We start from the raw sequence: 22,621 nt of genomic DNA on the forward strand, positions 1-22,621 counted from the left end.
TAAATAATAAAATACCAAACCCATTTCGATAAATTTTAAAAAAATTAGACTTTTAATGGTAAATTACCCGTGGAGACTTCCTTTTAATCAAAATGATGGGGACAAAGAATAAATATATATTATTTATTTCATTAAAATGCGCTATACCAAAATAATAAATGGTATTTCAAATAAAATGTAACATAATAATATTAATTTTACTTATTTTATATAATAAATAAATATAATAGAAATGTTGCTTCACTGAATATATTTGTCATACATATTAATTAAATTAATTTGTTTAAATGTTAGTTTTCAATAATAAAATTTAAAAGCCTAATTTATAGTTTGTGTTGTTTGAAATTCATCTTTATGTTTACAGCTTTAAGCTTTTGATGAGCAAGGTTAGTTTAATCCTTATAATCAAATGACAACATCTGTCATATAATATATATACTTTCTTATTATATAAATAATTAAAATTTTAATTAAAAATTCACACATCAAGCCAACAGATTTTGTTTCTTTTTTCAATGTTGGCTTCCAGAAAATGACCAAGAGCCTTCAAGATTCTCATTTTCGTGTCAATCTGTAATGGTAGATGTTAGACATGACACAATAGACCTTCATTGCCAAAATAAATCAACACTATACGATTGTTGATTTGTCAGCCATGCCTTAAATAAATCTTGTAATTCTATATTTAATATTAATATACACACAAATAATCAGCAGGGAACAAGCAATGGACAATGTCAACACAAGCATCCACCAAATCTTACCGAATACCACAACAATCCAATAGCTTAAATTATAAACAAATTAAAACCTTCTTTCTTAGAAATCATATGTTTGTATCAATAACACAAATTACTAATTTGAAAAGAAAAAAAAAAAAACATAATAACAATTTTAACAATATTTCTTGAACACATGACATTTTATATATATCCTTACCTTATGTTGTGCCTTGTTCTCATTGATCTTTGATGATCTCGTACATTATTACGAGCCTTCATCGGAACTTCTATATCATGTTGACGCAAATCCACGACCAGGTCAACAAAAGCATTTAAAATGAATTTGTAACACTTCTTGTCGTTCAAGTTCAAGTAACAAAACACAAGCTCTTCCATGAAATCCCAATCAATATCGGAATTATGTTTCAGCCTCATTTCCACCATATCTTGCATTGAACGTCGAAAATCATCATACGGGTTTGGAGAATACGTTAACACCGCGATGCACTCATTCGGAATATTGCTCAGTGACTTGACAGTGACCCCATCACCCCCGATGGTGCCATTGCTGTTAGAACCGTTGGCAGCGGTAGTATTATCGATTGAAGCTGACGACTTTGACGTTGAACCCAGCTCCTCAGACATTGACTTGGTCCCAGCACTGCTGCGAGCCTCGTCAACAAGCGAACCCGACGACCCCGTCGACACAAAGAACCTGTTCGAGCCACAAAGATCAGAGGGAAGATCAATAAACCTTGGAGAATCAAGGAAGATGCCACGGGTGCCTTTTACTTCATCATCTTCTAATCTAACGTCACTTCTCTTTTCATTAATTTCGCCGTAGTCTTCAATATACAGTGACTTGAAATTCTCGAAGAGGAAACGATCAACATCAGCAAGTGTCGCCGCAACATCATTACTATCATCGCTGTTCCCTTGATGACCATGATTTTCGGCAAGGTTGACTGCAAAAGATAGGGTTTTGGTGTGTTTGCATCGGATCCATTTCTTGGAAGAAGAGAGTGAGTTTGGAGGAAGGAACTGAATATTTGGGGAAGTTTTTTTGATCTTGGAGACGTAATCCTGGAGAGATTTTTGAAGCTTCTTGGACATAATTTTTTTTTCCAAGCTCTTTGGTTTATCAAAGTATAAAAAAGCATAAGAATAAACAGGTTCAGGTTGGGTTATTATAATAATATTTACAAAGCAAATAGAAACAAATGCTTTGAAAACTTACCTTGTGTAGCTCATCAAATTTGGGTAAGATTTGACAAATATGGTTTGCTATTAAATAGTGGAAAAGATTTACTTAATGGAGGCCAGATTTTCAATGGAAATGTGAAAAATATTTGGTAAGATTTGGGTTGCTGTTAAATCATGGAAAGATTTACTTTGTTTAGGATACATTTTGGGATGCTAATATTAAAAGCATTTAATTTATTAGGTTGTTTTTAATTTGGCAGATTTTATGGAAAGTAATATTTAAATAGAGATTTTAAAATTGTATTGATTCAGAGGTTTCGTTCTGGTATATTAATGTATGGGGTTATTTGTTTTGACCATTAATGAATTTATACATTAACTTTTACAGTTTTCATTGGTTGTTGGTATAAGATTAAAATTTATTTAATTATTTTTCACCTCAAAACATGAGAAATACAACTAAAATAATTAGCACTTAATAAACATACTGGAGCTACATTATTATGTGTCCATTAATGAATTTAAGAAATGAAACAAAAGAAGTATGGCCTTTAACTACCGAAGCTGAATGAACGTGGGTTTTGAAATAGGGGTTATACTTTATTTTGATTTACCATTTCACGTTTATGTTATTGAAAATAGCTACTAAACTATAAATTTTAATTAATTTTTCATAATTTTATTTTTAAATAAAATATTACTTTTAAATATTCATCTTAATGATTTGAAAAATAATGAAAAAATATTATTTTAATTATTCTATTTAACAGCCAACATTAAGTTATTTAATGGAAGAAAGACTTGAAATTTTTTAAAAATATATAAAAAGAATATCTTTTTATAAATAACAGTTTTTATTAATATTTAATATTATGTTAATTAATTGTTTTTAATTATTTAAACGAAATATATTTATTATATATTTGAGGAGTTTATTGTTCATATTCTGACCAATCAGTAAGACGATTTGAGGAGGCGTGTGCTTGGGATGCTATGGGTATTTGGTTTAACCAGAATGTATTGGTTTGGAAGCATATCTCTATGACGACAGACCAGCTTGTGCTTTATGTTGATGAATTCATACATTGTTGGTTGGGCCGCATACGGTTCACATCTCTCAATCGGTTAAGTGTCTAGGGGTTGAGGGAGGTGATGATTGGGAGGAAGCCGTCTAATGGCATGCTCAAATGTAATGTTGATGGTGCTACTTTTGTTGATAATGAACATGTGGGATGGGTTGCTGTTGTGCACAATGTGTAGGAGGCCTTATAAGATGTATTTTGGGTTTCATGAACAGCTCTTCTGATCCTTTTATGGCTGAAATTTTGACTGTGCGTGAGGCTCTTTTTTGGCTTAGGTCGTTGCACTTGGATGGTGTTATCATGAAAATTGGTAGCAAGCTTCTCTGGCAAGTGGTTTATTTGAGGCGTGTAGATACTTCGGATTCAAGATTATTATTAAAAAATTGTGTTGCTATTGCCTTCAGGTTTCAATCTTTTAACCTCCATTGGGTTCGAAAGGATGTTAATAATGTTGCTCATGCATTGTTGTCCCTCCTATATTGTTGGTATTGTAAGCGCCGAGAGATTGGCTAATATAAATGTTAATGAGGGGAGTTAGGCTCGAGTGTATTGGGTAAGCTTGATGGTTTGGACTTAAGTGCCCCTCTTGTTTTTTCCTATTATTATTTTAATGAAGTTGTCTTTTCTTGAAAAAAAAACTTGATTAAATTCAATTTAAGTTAATTTAAATTAAAATTGAATAAAAAAATTAATAATAAAAAATCAAACTTTAGTTTCATAATTCAATCATACAAAAGTGAAGTGACAAAATTCAATATAAAATTAAAATAAAGCGGTAAATTTATCTTTAGTTTAAAAGTGCAATGATAAGTATCAATAAAACTAAAATATAATGGCAAGTTTCATTTACTATCTAAAGTAGTGACAAATTTACATATTAAACATGACTCACTTAACACTTATCACATGCCGAGAATTTAGCTCTATTGTCGTGCTCCCTTATGCTCAATACTTATGCCTACACGTGCCAAAACTCAATGTTTAAATATTCTACGAAATACATGCACGAGAAAGCCTCTAGGCACTCTAATATACCAAATACAAGAGTTAGTAACTTAGTATGCTAAGAAGGAGAAAGCTATAAGCTCATATTACTTAACACAACTTATGTACGCCTGAGCTTTTCCATTGGTGGGTGCCTCCCATTTATAGGCCAAACCCCATATAGGATCCACTAATTAATGATACAACAAATGCATGATCAAAATATACTAGCCAATTAATATATAGTTTAAGACTATGGTTGAGGTGGTGGAAGTACGGCCTAAAGGCTTTCATTGAGTCAGCAAGGCATCCCCTACATCTTTTATAGGCCTCCCTAGGATTGGACCAATACAATATTTAATTTCACCCCTACGATGTTTTGTAATGTTTTAGTGCTCACTTGTGTGTTCCAACACTCACCACAAGTTTCTAAACTTGTCCTACACTTTTAGTACTCGCGTGCATTGGGGACATCCGAACCCTTTGTTCTCAAAGTATCTTAAAAGTGATTCGAAGGCTTCAAAAGCCTACCAACCCACTAACTGCACTCAGAGGACCTTCACCCTTGGAGACTTTCAAAGTCACCAGGCCAAATCTCTTTGCATGCGCAATTGCCACCATAGTCGCATGTATAGGTATTGCCTCCAACACTTATGTGCAGGTCATTAAAGGTAAAATTAGGAGTTTTTTTTTATTGTAGTGTTAAATTTTGAAAAATTAAATGTTTAAAAAGTAACATTAACACTCTATAAACTAATGCATAAAATGGTTAAATGTAAATTGATTATAAAATGGTAATTAATTTTTTTCACAAAATATAGACCATTTAAATATTTTTTGTGCCATGAGATTAATACAATATATCAAATACAAGATTCACAATAATCACACTATTAACAAAAATTTCTAAAGACATTGCTAAAATTTTAATCAATGTTCAAAAATTATAAGGATAATCAAACCTAATTTTCTTTCATGATTAGTATTAATCAACATCTAAAATTATCACCCCATCAAGATGTTAGGAATTTCATGCAAAATCAATATCTCAAAACAATTCAATAATGAACACTTATAATCTTGCATAAAAGTCCTAATCTATGAAAAATAAAGTCGCAATCTTAATTTTCTAGAGGTAAATAAATAAAAATAAAAATAAAAGAAAATGTTATACCCACTTAAATTTTTTAAAAGATTGATCATTTATCATGTAAAAGTCTTAAAAATTGGGTGAGAAAATAAGTAGATTTTAAAACATTATAAATATTACAATAAATTAAGATAAAATAAAAAAAAATTAAAGATTCTTGGAGTTTTAGTGAGAAAGAAATTATTTTTCTTATAAAGTATTTATTTTTAAACTTTTTTTTTTAGATTGACTCCACAATTATTGAAGTGGCTCCGACCTTCCTTGTTTGACGTGCAAAGATGCTAAACACCATTGTGATAGCAAATTCTCCTTTCGAAGTAATCACAGCAATGAATTTCTTAGCACCGGTTTATTTTTAGCTACCCTTACATTTATGATTAAAATAGTATGATTTTTAACCTCTGTTAATGTTGCATTAATTATTTTATGCTAAATTATAGAGTAATGTAATTTAGTTTTCAATATTTATATATTTTGTCAATTTAATTTTTATTTTTTAAATTAAATTTAGTTATATTTAAAAGTCTAACATTTTAATTGATATTTTTATTAAATAAATAATAATTTAACCCTTTTTAAAAGGTTTAAGGTCAAATTCAACTTTTTTGAAAAGTTGAAGAACAAATTCAATTAGAAAAGAATGAGGGTCAAATTGACACAAGATGTAAACGTAGAGGTTAAATTTGACTTTATGCCTAAAATTTAAAGTTACAATATGCTTTGAGTTTTGTACTCTCTTTGGAATTTAGTACCCATATATTTATTTTCAAGAAAAAAGAAGCTCACTTGGAAGAAATATGACCAAAAAAAACATTGTAATCGATCTAAATTTAATAAAGGAATTCAACGGTGTTAATAATTTTAAAATTCACATAATTATTTTAATAAGAGTAAATTACTTAAACTATCTGATGACATTATAAACTTTGAGGTATTAAATTATATAAAAATTAAAGTATAAAATTAAATCTCAAATTTAAGCATAATATAGGACCAAAATTAAAATTTAACTATAAGAGTGATTAGAATTTGAGATGCAATACCTGTTTCCAAGCTTTAGATAAATCTGCTGAAAACTACATTTTGATAAACCAATTTTGAGTTACTTGGAACTTTGAGACATTCAAGAAATATCTCATTTCACTTTTGGTCAAGATTCATCCCTGATTGCAATAATAATACAACTTATAAAGGCAGCCCACATGTTGTGGTTGGATGATTGAAGAACATAGAATCATATATTCCTTTAGTGGATGTTTAGGCTCCATCAAATGGTCTGTCGAAGTTACAGATAGGGCCCGGACATGAGAAGTGAAGGTGAATGACTTGGTAAAAGAACCAGAATTGCAGTGCCCATTATCTGTTCTGAACTCAAAATCTTAACCTGTGCTGGGGCTTCTTGCATTGGAAATTAGGAAATTTTCTCATATTATCTATTCATAAAGCTTGTTGTGAAATCTCTCTTGCCATTTTCACCATACTTATTGATTATGGTGATTGAATGGATCTATCTAAGCTTATATGGATCAGGGTAATGGTTAATTTTTGTAATAATATCATGCACGTATTATTTGTAATTGTTATCTTCTTCAGTTCTAGCTCGTTACATGCAAATTGAGGAAATCAACACAAACACTGGGGTTCCAAGCTTTTGAAAGAAGGGTTAAGCCATGCACCAAATGACACTCTCACTGGGCCTTATTCTGCATTTCTAAGACTTTAAGATGTGACCTGAACCATTGCAAATGGAAAAACTAGTGACTGGTGAGACATCTGGGTCCATATGTATGAACATATGGTTGCACCATTCATTTGTTTATATACTATTAACCATACATACCATAAGAATCTCAAAAGTTAAGATTTATTTATAAAAATAATTTTTAAAAAAATTTATTTCAGCTGTATGAAAAGGACTTTTAAACCAGGATTCAAAAAGCCCAATTTCATGCTTTGAACTGAAGAGAAAAAAGAAAATATGTTTCTGTTACTAAACCTAACAGGGAAGTTGCATGATATATATATATGTATATATATATAAGCAAGTTCTGTGCCACTAATGAAAATTGATTAAAATAATTTTCTTATTAGCAGAAAGCTTGCAGTGTTGATTAGTTAATGATTAAATGAACAGCTAAACCAGGAACAACAATGTGATTCTTCATTATAAAAGCTTGTAAGTTGAATGTTCAGTTTTCAAACTACCTCAATTTTTTTTCCCATAAAACATCCCTGCAATCTTCAGAAAAATAATAGGATAATACCCATTTGAAAATTAAAAATTATTTTGATATAATCCTTTTAATCATTAATGTTTATAATATATTTCAAGTTTCACTTAAAATCTAAAGAAAACAAAATGAAAATATGCTCTACAGGTTTCCTTTTGCCAGACTGGGTTTGCAATATTCAACCATGAAATGTGATCACACATCTTCAGTTTCTTATGAGCAAATAAATCCAGTGTTTAGTCCAGTCGGTCCGTGGCATCCGATAGGTAAGAGGAAATATGGCGGCGGAGGGATTAAATGAAGAAAAAAGCCACACAAGAAGATGAGATGAGTAAGAAGAGTAGATATGTTTTCATTAATTAAGATGACCAAATATGTAAAGCTTGGTGGATCTTAACATAGTAAATTGATCATATCAAAGTAAAAAAAAAAAAAAAACTATATATTATTTTCTTAACTCAACAATACATGGATCAAGCTATGAATCCAGTCTTGTCAAAAACCCTTGAGGGAACAGCAAACCTAGCTGAAAAAGACCTGGAGAAGTCATCAGGATCAGCTGAGATCAAGCCCTGATCGAAGTTCTGTGCATATGTATGAGGATCATAAGAAACATTATGCACCCCAGAAGTAGTCCTTGATGTACAAGCAAATACCTTCTTCTTTTCCCTCATCAACTTCCGCCATAGCAGCCTCCACCTCGGCACCTTTGATGTGGTCGTCAACACACTGATTGAAAGCATCCGGTCATAACGGTTGCTTCTCCATCTCAACTCCTGGATGCCTGAGCTGCACAACTTGCTAACTTCCATTGTGAAAGAGAAGCTAGAAATTGTGGGTTTTTATTTGAGATCTTGTTGAGGCAAGAGTGTAAAAGCCTATGGATATTCATGCTGTATGGTAGTTATATACGAAGCAATAACATGCTTCCAAAGTCAAAATCCTGTGATGAGCTAATAATAGAATTCTTTTATTTTATCTTATTTTTCAAAAAAGAAAACCAAAATTTCAGCTTAATTTGACTTACAATATTTGATCCTGAAATTATGCTGCATGTGATGGTGAGTTATTAATGTTTCCTTTGGTTCTATTATTATTATAATAATTCAGCTACATGCACTGGCTAATTTGATAATTGGGTTAGCATAATTGCTTGATTGAACCGTTTAGAATTGAATTTTCATGCTTTAACAACAACTCTTCAAAACATTATTATTCAGACTAATTAAGATGCTCTTCGAAAAGGAATAATAAATAGATGCAACAAAATACATTCAAATGGGGATTGGGGAGTATTAGGCCATGGGTGCAGCCCAAAACAACAGTTCCCCATTAGGGGTAGCTGCCACAGATCCGAAACTCATATTCAAATGTAGAACCTTAGATTAATAATGGGATTATGTTTATTAAACTACTTTCCTATTTCGTTAATTATATCTTTTTTCTTTTAGCTTACTAGATTCTTAATTTATATGTAATTTGGTTCCACTTAAAATTTTAATTGATACGTAATTTATCTCTTCTCTATCATTTTAGATTTCTTTAATTTTTTATGATTATAAATATGGGAAAGAATAGAGTAAGTGTGAACATATAACAAGGTTAGCCACTTCTACAGTTCATACTTATTAGTATCTTAGCAGTAAAAAATGTTTAAATCTCTTCCATGGTGTCAGAGGCATTGATTAGCCTCACGGTCAATTTTTTCAATTTTGTTTTCAGGTTGACGATTGTAGTGGAGGATACCCACCAACCACAAATCAAATCCCAGCCACCGGAACCCAAACCACCTCGGGCACGTCGTCGATTTTTGTAATCTCCGCCTCTTTTTCTTCTTTTATCATCTTTCGCCACCGTCACAATACCGTCCATCGGCATCACTACCTAACCTCCAAACCATCCCTGTTTTACTATCCTGTTTCTGTTCCCATCCCTCACTTTCCTATTTTATTACTACTTTCTATCTAACAATCATAAAAGCGGCTGATGGGAAAATCCAAATCATTTTTTTTATACAGATTAACCAATTTGTCCAGCATAATGGAAACAGGATATGCTATAATTACAATATCATGAAATAATATGCTGCACAAGTTTAAGAAACCTGTTTCAATATCTATTTACAATGATGGCTGTGGAACACTGGTTAATCTTTCAGCTTTTCTGCACCGCAAGCAATCCAATCCATTCCACTTCATTCTTCGTACCCATCGCTTCCAACTTTATTTCTATGCAAGGGTCAAATTGACAATAGGTTTATAAAACAGAGTACAATATTTATAAAACGAAACTCAACAGGCATGCCTGAATTGTTAGCTCCGTCCGTACCTGAGGGTAGCAATTTTGGCGGACGATAGTCTGAGTGGTTCTATGTACCACAATCTCGCATAAGAGTTTTGCCTGTTCAATATTATTACACACATGAAGAGAATCTAAAGACTAAAATCATGAAACAGAGTAGTACAACATTAATATTTAATCCTTGTTAATCCAATAATCCCATTTCCTTGTATTTCTCGAAACAGGGTGTTAATTTGACGAGCTTAAGCAATCATCAAGTCATGTTAAAGAATGAAAATTTTGAAGATGAAGATCAACATGCTTAGAAGATTGCAATAATAAATCATCATTTTGTTCAGTCAAATGGTAAGTTGGTATAAAACAGCTTTAATGGTTAGTTACCTTTCTTTCTCTTTTTTTTTTTTGCTTTCCAGGAAAACAAAATTATTGTGTCAATCAACATTTCACCCCAAACATGAAAAGACAAACCTTAAAGCTTAATATATCTAAATATTTCGAGAAGAAGGCACCACTATAGTTCTTTGTAAAGAAGCCATCTAAAAATTAAAGCAATATTGAAACCTATAATAAAATGAAAGGTTTAATTCTAGATTGAGTCCTTCTACTATATTCAAACTTTGAATTTAATCTCCTCTAATTTGGCATATTTTTGATCTTCTACTTTTACAATGTTATCAGTAGGCCACACTGTTAGCTTTTCCATTAGAGTACTAACAAATTAACTGTAAATTATATTAACAGTGTTAATAAACTTTATTACAACCGTTAATTGTGTTGTAAATTTAAACCTACTATGGGGATTAAATCTAAAATTTCAGTATAGTAGGAGAACTAAAATTAAAATTTGACCTAAACTAACATATATTGCTGGGGACGAAAGATAGGTTCCAAGAAAAGCAAATATAATAATTAAAAAATAAAAAAGTTTATTTTTACCTTTAAAGGGAACTTAAAGAAGGACAGACCGAGGGAGCCGGCGACTTCCGTAACAGTGTCAAACGGGACAGTTCCCTTGGCCAAGTCCTCCAGCAAATACACAACGTCCGACAACACCTCAACCCCATTAAGCTGGAGCACCGCCTCCACATAAGACGACCCCAACGCCTTCACGTGACCTTGCTCCGACGTCACGTGTCCTAGCATCTTCCCTCTGTACCCGACGGCAACGTCCAAACTGGTGATGTCCATGGAGTAGACGTCCGAATTCCTCACTTTCAACGTAATCAATAAAGACATATCCAACGCTATGATGGGTACGGTGTGGATTTTCATGCGGTTCACATGCATCCGTACGATCTTAACGTCGGGGTCGGAGGGCCAGAAAATGTACACCAAGGTAGCTAACAAGAAGAAGGAAGCCGTGCCGGTGTATAGCATCCGGCAACCGCACCAGCGGAGTCGTCCCCCGGGGGAGTAGAAGGGCAAAACGACGTAGTTTTCATCAGGAGATTGGGTTGGTAAGGCAGTGTAGCAGTGGGATGGCGACGGCGGTTCTTGTGTGGGTGATTGTTGTTCGAGTTTTGAGAGAGCCATTGACTTGGCGTCGGGTGTGAGAGAAATGTTACTTTGGACCAGATGGGAGTGAGTGTTGTATTAGGAAGATCATGTAGTATTTTAGAGGAAAGTGGGTTTTTTGTTTGCTTCCCCTTTAATCATGATGGTTGCTTTAGACGGGAAAATTTTGTTGTTTCATTTTTATTCCTCGCATTCAAATAAATAAATAATATATTTATGTAAAAGACATAATTAGTTATGCAATCATGGATGATTTTCCTAGCGCTGATTCATTATTTAAGTAAGGTAGCGTTTCCTTTAATTATAACTTTTTAACATAATTTTTTAAAAATTTCCCATTGTATTGCTTTCATAGTATTTTCTAATAAAATTGAGATTCGGTGTAATGAATATAAAATGTGATTTTAATGATAGTTTATCGCTCCATATATCTTTCTCAAAGCTTTGGTAAAACTTCGTTTTCTTGATGCAGCTTTTTTCGAATGCGTATCTTCATGTACAAGAAGAGAACAAAGGTTTTTTACATAAATAGGTTGAAAAAAAAAAACTAAAATAGGGTGTCAGAAAAAGTATTTATCAAAATGGGTTACTTTTTTCATTGGAGCCTATTAGATAGGCGCCAATGAATAAAAAAATAATAAATTTTTTGAATAAAATATTTTTTATATTTTTAATAATTTTTAAAAAAATACGGGTCAAAATACTACCAACAGTGTCGGGTTGGGTCGGGTGGCGCCTATCGTAGGCGCCAATGAAGGTGCCTCATAGAGGCGCCAATGAAGGTGCCTTATAGAGAGCGTCATTACTAGACTGTCCATGGGCGGGCCGCCCAAAAAATTTCGGCTCGACTCTTAGGCTGGCTCGAAATATGGGCCTAAAATTTTGTCCAGGCCCGGCCCGGGAAAAAATCATATGCCCAAGCCCGGCCCGGCCCGGCCCATTTTTTAAATAAACACCAAAAAATTTTTAAAAATAAAAAAATATTTTAAAAATAAAAATTAAAAATATATTTATTGTATTCGGGCCCGGGCCAAAAAAGTTGTGCCCGAGGCCCGGCCCATTTTCTAAACGGGCCTAATTTTTTTGCTCAAACCCATATTTCGGGCCTATATTTTTACCCGAACCCTCCTATATTTCGGGCGGGCCATCGGGCCGGGCCGCCCAGCCCATGGACAGGTCTATGGCGCCGAAGGCCTCATAAATTTAGGATTATGTTATAAATTTTTGTGTTTGTAATTATTTAAAATTTAATTTATTAGTAATAAATTACTAAATTACTAATAAGTTACTAATAAATTTATAACATAATCTTAAATTACTAACAAATTAATTATAAAATAATTACAATATTCATACAAAAAATTACAATATTACAATATATACCGACATTCAATATTCATACAAAATTATAATATTACAATAGTCATACAAAATTACAAAATTACAATATTCATATAAAATTGCAATATTTTTGTTATTAATTATTAATTATAAATTATCTATATTTAGTATGAATATTGCAATTTTTTTGTATGAATATTGTAATATTATAATTTTGTATGAATATTGTAATGTCGGTATATATTGTAATATTGTAATTTTTTGTATGAATATTGTAATTATTTTATAATTAATTTGTTAGTAAATTAGGATTATGTTATAAATTTATTAGTAACTTATTAGTAATTTAGTAATTTATTACTAATAAATTAAATTTTAAATAATTACAAACACAAAAATTTATAACATAATCCTAAATTTATGAGGCCTTCATTGGCGCCTAGACCTGTCCATGGGCCGGGCCAGACCCAAAAAAATTTTCGGCCCGACTCCTAGGCCCGGGCCCGGCCAAATTATGGGCCTGAAATTTTGTCCAGGCCCGGGCAAAAATCATAGGCCCAAGCCCGGCCCGGCCCGGCCCATTGGCGCCTCTCAGAATGGCACCACCATTGGCGCCTCTCAGAATGGCACCACCATTGGCGCCTCCCAGATAGGCGCCAATACTATGTATTATACGGGTTCTATACTAACCCGAAAAAGTATAAAATTATATTTTATTCAAAAAAAATTTATTATTATTATTTTATTCATTGGCGCCTATCTAATAGGCTCCAATGAAAAAAGTAACCTATTTTGGTAAATATTTTTTCTGACACCCTATTTCAGTAAAATTTTTTTTTCAACCTATTTATGTAAAAAATCCAGAGAACAAATAGAAGACAGACTACTCTGGGCGACTCAAACAAGCCACACAATTGGATAATAATTACAATTTTTTTTTTTTACAAAAATTGCAATGCCTGGCTCTTTTGTTAGGTTGTTTTTTCTGCTTTAAATTTGTTGGGAATTTTAAACTATTTGTCAGGTACGGATGTATTTATATTTCTTAGGTAAGTTTGGATGTGCGGTGCGTTTACTTGCGGTTAGTGTAAAAACAGCGGTGGCGATGAGATTAGATACTGTAGCGTGAGATAAAAAGTAAGCTAAACGCACCGCACCCAATCACCCATCCAAACCCACCCTCTATCTCCTCATATGTACCCTCCTTTTTTTAAACATCCCTTGTATTAGTTAGTTATTTGATTGTTACGCGGAAGCTGTGATTGTAATTTTCTAATAAAAATTTCTTGCAGTAAAAATGTGGGAACAAAAAATTGGTATATGATTTAATTTAATTAATTCATACAATTATTTTAAAGAAATGGAATTTTAAATTTTTAGTTCTTAAGGGTCTTATAATACGGGTAAGGCCTCTTTTCAAGGACGTTTAATCTTTACAAGTATCAAGCAAAATCTTGAGAAGCAAAGAGAAACAATCAGCAATGGTCCCCTTCCTTATATGGCAAAGACATCCCATGTTATCTGTCGCAGTCCAAACTACTAACTAATTAGTTCATTTTATCCTCAAAGGAAAAAATCAATTTCATTTTCGCAACGTTCTGGAAAAACGTAGCATGGGAATGCCTTAAACTTCAGACAGGAATGAAGAAAGCCGAGGCCGGCCTAAAAGAATCTGGGGTTTTGTTTAGTTGATTATCATCCTAGACGGACCACGCATATGGTAAGCCCCTTCTTCAATGATTCCACCATAAATTGTCCTCCAATATCAATTTTTTATATCCTGTTAACGGTGAAGATTGAAATTCATCTTCCAAAAGTTGTAATCATTTACAGAGAAGCAATCAAAATCCGCATGTAAATAAACACGTAGTAATATCATCTATATATGTATCCGAATCTATTTTTACAAGCTTTTTTTCCTTTTTCTTTTACATGAATGAACGAGCAATTCATAAAGAAATGTAGAGCTATATATGGTAATGAATGAATGAAACAACAAACTAATTTCCTATAGATGCCTTTCAAATCTGAAAATTACTAGGTAGAATATAAATGCAGGTAATATCTATACTCTCATAATACTGTGTAAATATTCTTTCATTGCCGCCTTAGAGCTGCAAGGCGAGTTGCCAAATCATCATAATCCGGTAGCTTAGGATGCACATGCCCAGCAAACCCATCTGAGGCAGCTCGGGTGTGTCTTCCTGCTCTCTCAGTAGAACTTGTTGTTTCTTTGGAAAAAGATGCAACTCTGCCTGGAAGTGAAATGGGGTTGGATTTAGTGCTTCGTAAGCCTGGAGCTTTACTTGTGCCTTCGGATTCTTGTTTTCCAGGAGGAGGTGCTAGAATTGCTGTCTTCCATCTGCTCACCCATTCGAAAGGCGACTTCTTCTTACTATAATGCACCAAAAGCTCATCCATCCTCTTTTCTTCTTCATCCCTCATATCGCTACCTTCCATTTGTGTGGATGTCCGACTCATATTTGCAGCTACATTGTTTCCAAAGCCACTTAAACCTTTGGAACCCGGTGGTGGCCTCAAAGGTCTCCTCCAAACAGATCTTGGTTCTGGCTTACTTTCAGCAACAGGTTCATTCCATTTATTGTTATTCTCATTCTCGGTATTATCATTCGGTGCCATGGGGTCCTCTGTGATGCTTTTGTCTTTACCCAGGGCGGGCCTGACATAGGGAGGAGGAATAAACCTGTAATAAAAGGGCTTCCTGTTTTCTATACCATCCTCAGAAACACTTTCATCCGTGGCAGAACTACCCTTTGGGATATCTTGATCAGTAACTTCATCTTCACTGCTGCTATTCTGCTTGAATTTATCATCAGTATCCTCCATTCTCCCACGAGAAGTAAGGTCTGCTTCATTTCCCTTTTGCCTCCTGTACCTATGCAAGTTGCTCAATCCATTCTCATCTTCATTGTTGCTTTTCTCAAACGTGTTGTTCTTGCTTCTATACAAATTGTATCTATCATCATCAGCATTGTTCTGCAAGAAAAGTCACAAAGTGTATCAGCCTTAGAAAAGATCTTCAAAGACACAAGTATTTACTGTAATGAGACAATTTGCCTAGCTATATGCAATGTCCCTAGAACCTCCTAACTATTCTACCTTCTAATAAAGGCCCAATGCATTCCCCAATGCATCAAAGCATTTTAAAGCCAAGCGGTACGAGAAAGCAAATAGATCTACAGTAACTAAAACGTAATAACTATAGATTTCTTAACATCAAAAAGCATTCAAAATTGTTCTGTACTCATGTTCCAACAAGATACTGGTTTTACAAGGTTCTAGGCAGGAAGTTTACTTGCTCTAATGGAGGTGGTTTAAACAGCTTCTGTTCCAAAGCCTTGGAGTCCCATTCAAAAGAGAACTCTTGTGCTATGTCATGCATCAGTTGAAGCTTTGTATCCTTTGTGGGAGGCTCTGCCTTTAGCTTCTGCACAAACTGTATGTATGCAATTATCCAGATCAGTACGTAAAGAGACACTATTCCTAAGCATAGGAGAAGATAACATCTTATAGGACTTCCAAGTCACCCATTTATTACCTCTTGGTTTAAGTAAGAATCTAGGGAATTTCCATATTTCTCAGTAAATATAGTTCGGAGATCACGTAGTTCTGGCAAATCAGCGAATCTGGCTGCTGCGTATAGTAGAGAAGGGACAGCTTCTCTGCATTCCTCTGGACACTCACTGTATTGAAGAGAAAATTTGGGTCAAATTCAAGTATTTCCCCATATCCTTAAGCTTAAGAGATGGAAAAGTGGGGTAAATGTTCGATTTAAGCACTTGATGAGGTATCCGTTCTGTAAATACGAATGGAGTAGCACATATTCAAGCGTCACAAAATACCTCTGCTTTTGCATGACTGAGAGATTCTTTGAGATGCACTCACAAAACTGCTCTATGAAATCGTAACAAGCTGTTCTCTTTTGCTCCATCAGAAGACCTGAAGCCTGCATGTGCAGGCCACAAACATTATTAAATTTCGATATAGTCAATATGCGTGCATAAATTATTAAACTAACTTGGTTGCACATTGAGCCAAGTAATTAAATCTCATATTAAATTGCACGCAAACAAAGGTGTAAGACGGTCTGCATATTTATCACTCAAGTCTGGTTCATGTTGGGAATTTAAGGTGCTTAGACCATCCAATGATCCTTGAGAGCAAACATCAGCAATATAGACGCTTATTGGACATGAACCCTGATGAATGCCAGCACTAACACAAAAAACCTAGCAGTAGCTCAGGTCATGAAATCAAGATGCTGCCTTGTCATCAAAGTATCATGCTGATAAACAAAAACATCCCGAACAGCTGCTGATGCTCAATCGACACGCCAACAATCATATATTACAGTTCATTAATCAAAACTCACAACTAGACACTAATATATTCTGCCAAATGAAGTAGCGTGACAATTGAAGACAACATAACATAGCACACGAAGCATAACATCTGGTCCCGTAACATACTCCAATATTTCAACTTTTATTCTTTTGGTGTAAAATTCTGTGGAAATGTTTCCTTAAGTCTAAATGTTTCCAATATTCACGAATAATGAAGCAAGGAACAAGGCACTCAAAGTTGATTAAGTCGAAAACTTGTTAGGCTGCCATGAATCCAAGGATAAGCAGACAACGGAAGTATTACAGCAAATAGGTGCTTAAAGAACCCCCCAAAAAAAAAAAAAAGAACTAATATTAAAAATTCATCACAAAGTGCCAACAAAAATTAAACAAGCAAACAGATTTTCTGGGGTTCTTGAAATACAGAGCTATAAGATTCATCGAATTAAAAAGTAAAGACAATAAAAAAATTAGCAGTAAATAGTTTATTTTTTGAGAGTGAAGAAGAAGTGCATTAAGGAAACAATGTCTAATTAGCAATATAGGCGACAAACATCATATATAGTAATTATGAAACTCAAGTTTCAGGCTCTGCTACAAAAAAGTTAATGCGTAAATCATTGAGCAAAAAAAGAGGAAAAGGACGAATTACAGTGGAAGTAATTACCCTGCCGTAAGCATTTTCATCAAGACCGTTCTTGAGAAGGTCAGCAACATCATTCTTCAGATACTTTTCCACCGCATTTCTCTTCTTCTTTATAGTCTCCAGTCTCAACTTAATCATCTTTATAGCCGATTTGCTAACCGAACAAAATATGAAAAATCCAATCAAACGATAAATACAATGAAATTTTAAAAAACAAAACAAAGCATCAAAATTTCATGCAAAAAAATAAAAGAAAAGAAGGTTTTTGTATGTCTAACCATTTTGTATAGAAATTCGGCTTCAACAAGAAGTCAAACATCTTGAGACTCAAACTTGAAAGGCAGACGGCTCTTTTTTTCTTTTTTGAAAATGAAAATGAAAATGGCTTTTTGAAAGAAGAGAAAGATTTGAGGCGGGGTTTATGATAACATAGAACTGGAAGTTTGTTCTTCAAGTTTCACCAGGAAGGTAGGAATCTGTATGTCAAAAACCCAAAGAAGCAAAGAAAAGAAGTTTCTCTTTTTTAATGCAAAAGGCAAAGATTTTAGATAAAAGTTTCCGAGAAAGTTACTCGGTTAAAGAAAAACAAAGAGCAGGAAGATAATGAGGAGACAGGTAAAGCTAAAATGGGTGCGTTTATAGCAAAGCAAAAGTAGCTAAAACGAAAGGAATTTGAGAGGTTTTTCAACTTTTCAAGCAGAAAATGAAGAAGGTTATGTTTAAAGAATGTTTAAATAAGAGAGAAGAGTATACTACACATTAAAACAACTGAATTTTGAAAATTTTGTAATCAATAATTAAAAATAACTGATAAAGAATCATAAGCATAAAATTGAAAAAAAATGAAATCAACAACTAAAAAACCTTTAGTAAAAACTGAAAATAAAAATTTAGAATCAAACTTTGGTGTTTTATTAAACATTTAAAAAGGAAAAAAGGACTACTTAAAAACTAAAAGAATTAAAAAATTTGGTTGCAAAAGAATTAAATTAAATTAAAAACTAAAAATGATTAAAATTCATGTTAGTTTATTTTGTTAAAATTTAAGTATTTTAAGTAATTTAATTAAAATTAAATTAAGTTAAAAAGTATATATATCATACATATTTGGGTATATATTAATATTTTTATGCTTTTTATTAATGCCTGAAAATTATATATTTTATAATATAACTATTCCCTTAATTTTTTTGCTACTTTAAATATTACTCCATGATAATAAATTGAAATAAAATGATTAATTAAAACCAATTTAGCGTAGTGCAGATCTTTTGTTACACTAAAATAAGGTATAATAGCCAACATCTTAGAGCATGGTGGAAGCTGTTATATTAAAAGTATTTTCAAGTATAGTCAACTTGCGTCAATGTGATATATTGTATCCGATGTTTTTATCATTCAAATTTCAAAATATTGATTTGATCACTTGTATTTGTACTCTATTTATAAAAATTATATATTATAATTATTTATATAGAATTTGTTATATCTATGTACTGTTATCATATTTTTATTTTTATTATATGTAAAATTGTCAAAATAAATTATTGTCTTATAAAACTGATGTGAACTAAAAACTATCATATGGATTGAGGAGTGTCATTGGCGATGTTTGTTTTATTCATTTGTTGAAAAGTTGGGAGAGAGTTGATCATTTTAAAAAAAGTTTAAGGACTTAAAACACCATTAAATCTCATATTTATTTTCATTAACTATCTATAAGTTGTAATGAGTTTATTTAGAGTAAAGTTGAAACATTAAGTTGTTAAACATTCAATTAGAGTCATAAATTATGCATAAATAACATATGTGGATCTCAAGCAAATTTATTTTAAGTTTGGGATCTGTGGTTGTGATTTTATTATATTTAAAATATCTAAATTTTATTGGACGAAAAACTTACAGTATAATATATCTACATTACTCGCTCTTTTATATATATATATATATCACCTGAACATAGTCATGCAAGATTTTCCTGACGATTTAAAGAATAAAATGGATAAATCATACTAACAACTTAAATAATACTACTCATTAGAACTTGGGTTTAATATTAAAGAATAACCTACTCACCCCCAATTTCTTTTAGAATGAGTAACTGTCAATAACTTTGCTTTTTAACATCCACGTGTCCATATTCTATTGGATATAGCCAAATAAGACAAGTCCAACTCCAAAGCTTAACTCGGTAGAAAAACGGGGTTTCCATGTCTTTGGATTTTGGAGCACAGCTGTTACGTGGATGGAAATATATGCCAATGTCCTTTCTTGCATGCCAAGTATTAAAATATTCTCCTTTTTTCATTTCATTAGAAAAATTGTTATATGAGCCAATTGGTCGATTGAAAACTAAAAGCCAAAACAAAATGCTGATTTTTACCACTTAAGTATTAAAAAAATATTAATATAGAAATATGCTTAATTTTATTTAATACGAATTATTGATAATTAATAATTGTAATATTTTAAATACAATTTTAATATAAAATTATATGTATGTTGCAGTTCAATGATCCACTTTGAGTTTTTGAAAAGTAGTTTCACTTTAATGCTTTGACAATATCAAAATGTGTGCCCCATAATCTTCTTTAGTAAGTAAGCAGTTTTAGTTAACTTAGTAGCCAATTTCTTTAGGGAAATATCTGTGAACATATTATTTATGATTACAAAACATCAACTTCCATTATTTATTTTCTTATAGGAAACTAAATTTTAAATATATTTTCTTATGAAAATTAACATTTTTATGATTATGAAAGAGAAGATGGTGACCTTTTTTCTTATTAAAATTGACATTATTTATGATCAACATTAATTTCACAAAAAGGTACGCAAGTTCTGCGTGGGTCACCTTTCAAAAAAACAAAAGCAATACAATTCTATGATATATAAATGATATTATCTCTCTTTTTTTTCTATTTTATAATTTATATTATATTAATATTTGTCAATGCATGTTAAATAAAATGTATTTTTTTTATGGATATAAGAGGATTTTGAATTAAGTTAGATTCAAACCTTAAAACTTTTATTGAGAATTATTTTTATATGTAATAACAAAGAATTATTTTTTCTATTTACAAAATCAAAATTTGATATCTTTGTTAAAGAACGTCGAGCCCATTTGAACATCACTAACCTGATTTTCGTTCGTGATAAGTGGTTGAGAGAGACAATATGCTACTCAAAATTTGATTAAGTATTGCTTTTGGACCCCACTAATCACATGATATATAGCCTCTATGCCTATACTTTTATACTTTATTCTCTACCACCTTTAATTTATTCTTTTAAACATGTCATTAATTAATTACCATCTAAATATTTAAAATTACTGTTTTAATTTCGATAGAATATGATAAATGGCTAAAATTTCAAATTTAGAGCTAATTAAGTAAACGCAGGTAACTTTATAAATTGAATCAAATTAATTAATTAGCGTTGTATGAATATTTTTTATTTGGATGCGGATTTAAAATAAACATATGTGAAACATAATTATAGGTATATTTGATGTATTGATAGCACATACGTAATTATAAATTATCATCTCATTAAAGAACAAAATAAAAAATGTTGAAAAAGACTTTTTAATAAATACATAAAAAATTAAGTTGTCAATCAATGATTGATAATATTATAATCATCGGACATTTATTTACATAAATAGCGCAGACCCATTGTTTTGGTGTATTGAAGTTGGGTGAAGGTAAATGGGCAATGGCGTCCTGAGGTATATAATCTGAAAATGGTATATCACTTTAGAAATAATTAGTTAATGCATGAAAATGAAATGAATGGTTTATAGCCATGTATCAGATATAGAGATAGCTGGCAATAATAAGTTGGGTATGGAAGCAGGGAGAAAAGCATGATCTATAGAGTGGAGTGATGGTGAAATGGTTGTGTTTGCTTTAGTGGACTAAAAAAAAATCGTCATAAAAACTGTAGGGGATGGCGTCAAAATGAAGTTTTCCTTTGGGCCTGATTAGCTAGCAGCTCACATGCTACGTTGCCACCAAATCGGGTGAAAAATATTGCGCCACCCCATCCAACTCACATGAACATTGCAAATACGTATCACCAAGTCTTCGACTTTACACACTGGGCCTTAAACAAATATTATTCCCAGTTCCGGATAGCCGTGTTTTTTTAATAACAAAAAGAAAAATCTTAAATTAATTCAGCAGGTGTAGTTTCATATAAATTAATATTATAATATATTAAACAATAATTATAAAATATAATAATTTAATTTGAACCGAATTAAAGTTTTAGTTATTTAGTATTCTAAAGTTTAAAGCCTAGTTATTTAGTTTTTAATTGTTTTAATTAAATATTTTATATAAAAATAGTAAAAAACAAAAATACCATTATATTAATATTAATTATTTTATTAAAATTAATTTTTAAATAATTTTTAAGTGAATTAATTTTAAATTAATTCGTGACATCAATTCCTTGACACGAACTAAATTAACTATATTATATATAATAAACATTAAAATTAGACTAGTGATATTAACTCAGTTAACGGCATTACATATAATAATAACAATAATATAAGGAAAACTTGTTCCGGCAAAACAGGAAAGCATTCCATGTGAGCCTGCCTTTGGTAGATGACTTGCGCCGCAAAACCAACATCTTTTGTACTAAACGCGGTTCTTAGACTACCAAATTCGGTGGCTACCAAATTGCACGGGTTTTTTACAAAATTATTATAAAAAAATAAAATTTTATCAAAATATTATAACTTTTTTTTATTTACCAAAATATTATAACTTTTTTTTATTTACTAAAATATTATAACTTTTTTTATTTACCAAAATATACAAAAAAAACAAAAAACAGAAAAAAAAACGTGACAACAGCCTGATCAGGCCAATCACATTGGCGGCACCAATGGTGCCAAAGGACTAAAATGTGACCACCTGCAGTTTCAAGGACCTGACGTGCAAATTTATCATTTCAGATTTTGAAAGTGAATTGCTGCAGCGAGGCGCACTAAAATTGAAATGTGGATAATTGCCTTCTGAGCCTTCCTTATTTATTATTTTCTTTTTATTCCCCTTCAAC

The 22,621-nt window shown here is 31.9% G+C and overlaps 3 protein-coding genes across 4 annotated transcripts; all 3 read right to left on the reverse strand.

Annotated features, from left to right (window-relative positions):
* Positions 1-789: 789 nt before the first annotated feature.
* LOC105770989 (transcription repressor OFP14) lies at positions 790-1,959 on the reverse strand. Its single transcript, XM_012592373.2, has one exon. The coding sequence runs from the start codon at positions 1,833-1,835 to the stop codon at positions 936-938; it is 900 nt and encodes a 299-aa protein (XP_012447827.2). The 5' UTR covers positions 1,836-1,959; the 3' UTR covers positions 790-935.
* A 7,397-nt stretch (positions 1,960-9,356) lies between these two features.
* LOC105771242 (uncharacterized) lies at positions 9,357-11,325 on the reverse strand. Its single transcript, XM_012592657.2, has 3 exons — positions 10,610-11,325; positions 9,701-9,772; positions 9,357-9,600 (listed from the first exon to the last, which is right to left on the reverse strand). Exons 1-3 carry the CDS (start codon positions 11,204-11,206, stop codon positions 9,595-9,597), a joined length of 675 nt encoding a protein of 224 aa, XP_012448111.1. The 5' UTR covers positions 11,207-11,325; the 3' UTR covers positions 9,357-9,594.
* A 3,059-nt stretch (positions 11,326-14,384) lies between these two features.
* Positions 14,385-18,236, reverse strand: LOC105770594 (uncharacterized). Of its 2 annotated transcripts, none has more exons than XM_012591868.2 (6): positions 17,818-18,236; positions 17,561-17,693; positions 16,393-16,496; positions 16,089-16,233; positions 15,846-15,977; positions 14,385-15,526 (listed from the first exon to the last, which is right to left on the reverse strand). In XM_012591868.2, the coding sequence occupies exons 1-6, from the start codon at positions 17,856-17,858 to the stop codon at positions 14,627-14,629; spliced, it is 1,455 nt and encodes a 484-aa protein (XP_012447322.1). In that variant the 5' UTR covers positions 17,859-18,236; the 3' UTR covers positions 14,385-14,626. The 2 variants fall into 2 exon arrangements, with proteins under 2 accessions (XP_012447322.1, XP_012447320.1); XM_012591866.2 differs by having other exon boundaries at positions 15,846-15,986.
* Positions 18,237-22,621: the final 4,385 nt, after the last annotated feature.

Source organism: Gossypium raimondii, chromosome 5, assembly GCF_025698545.1.
Source record: "Gossypium raimondii isolate GPD5lz chromosome 5, ASM2569854v1, whole genome shotgun sequence".
Taxonomy (NCBI): Eukaryota; Viridiplantae; Streptophyta; class Magnoliopsida; order Malvales; family Malvaceae; genus Gossypium; species Gossypium raimondii.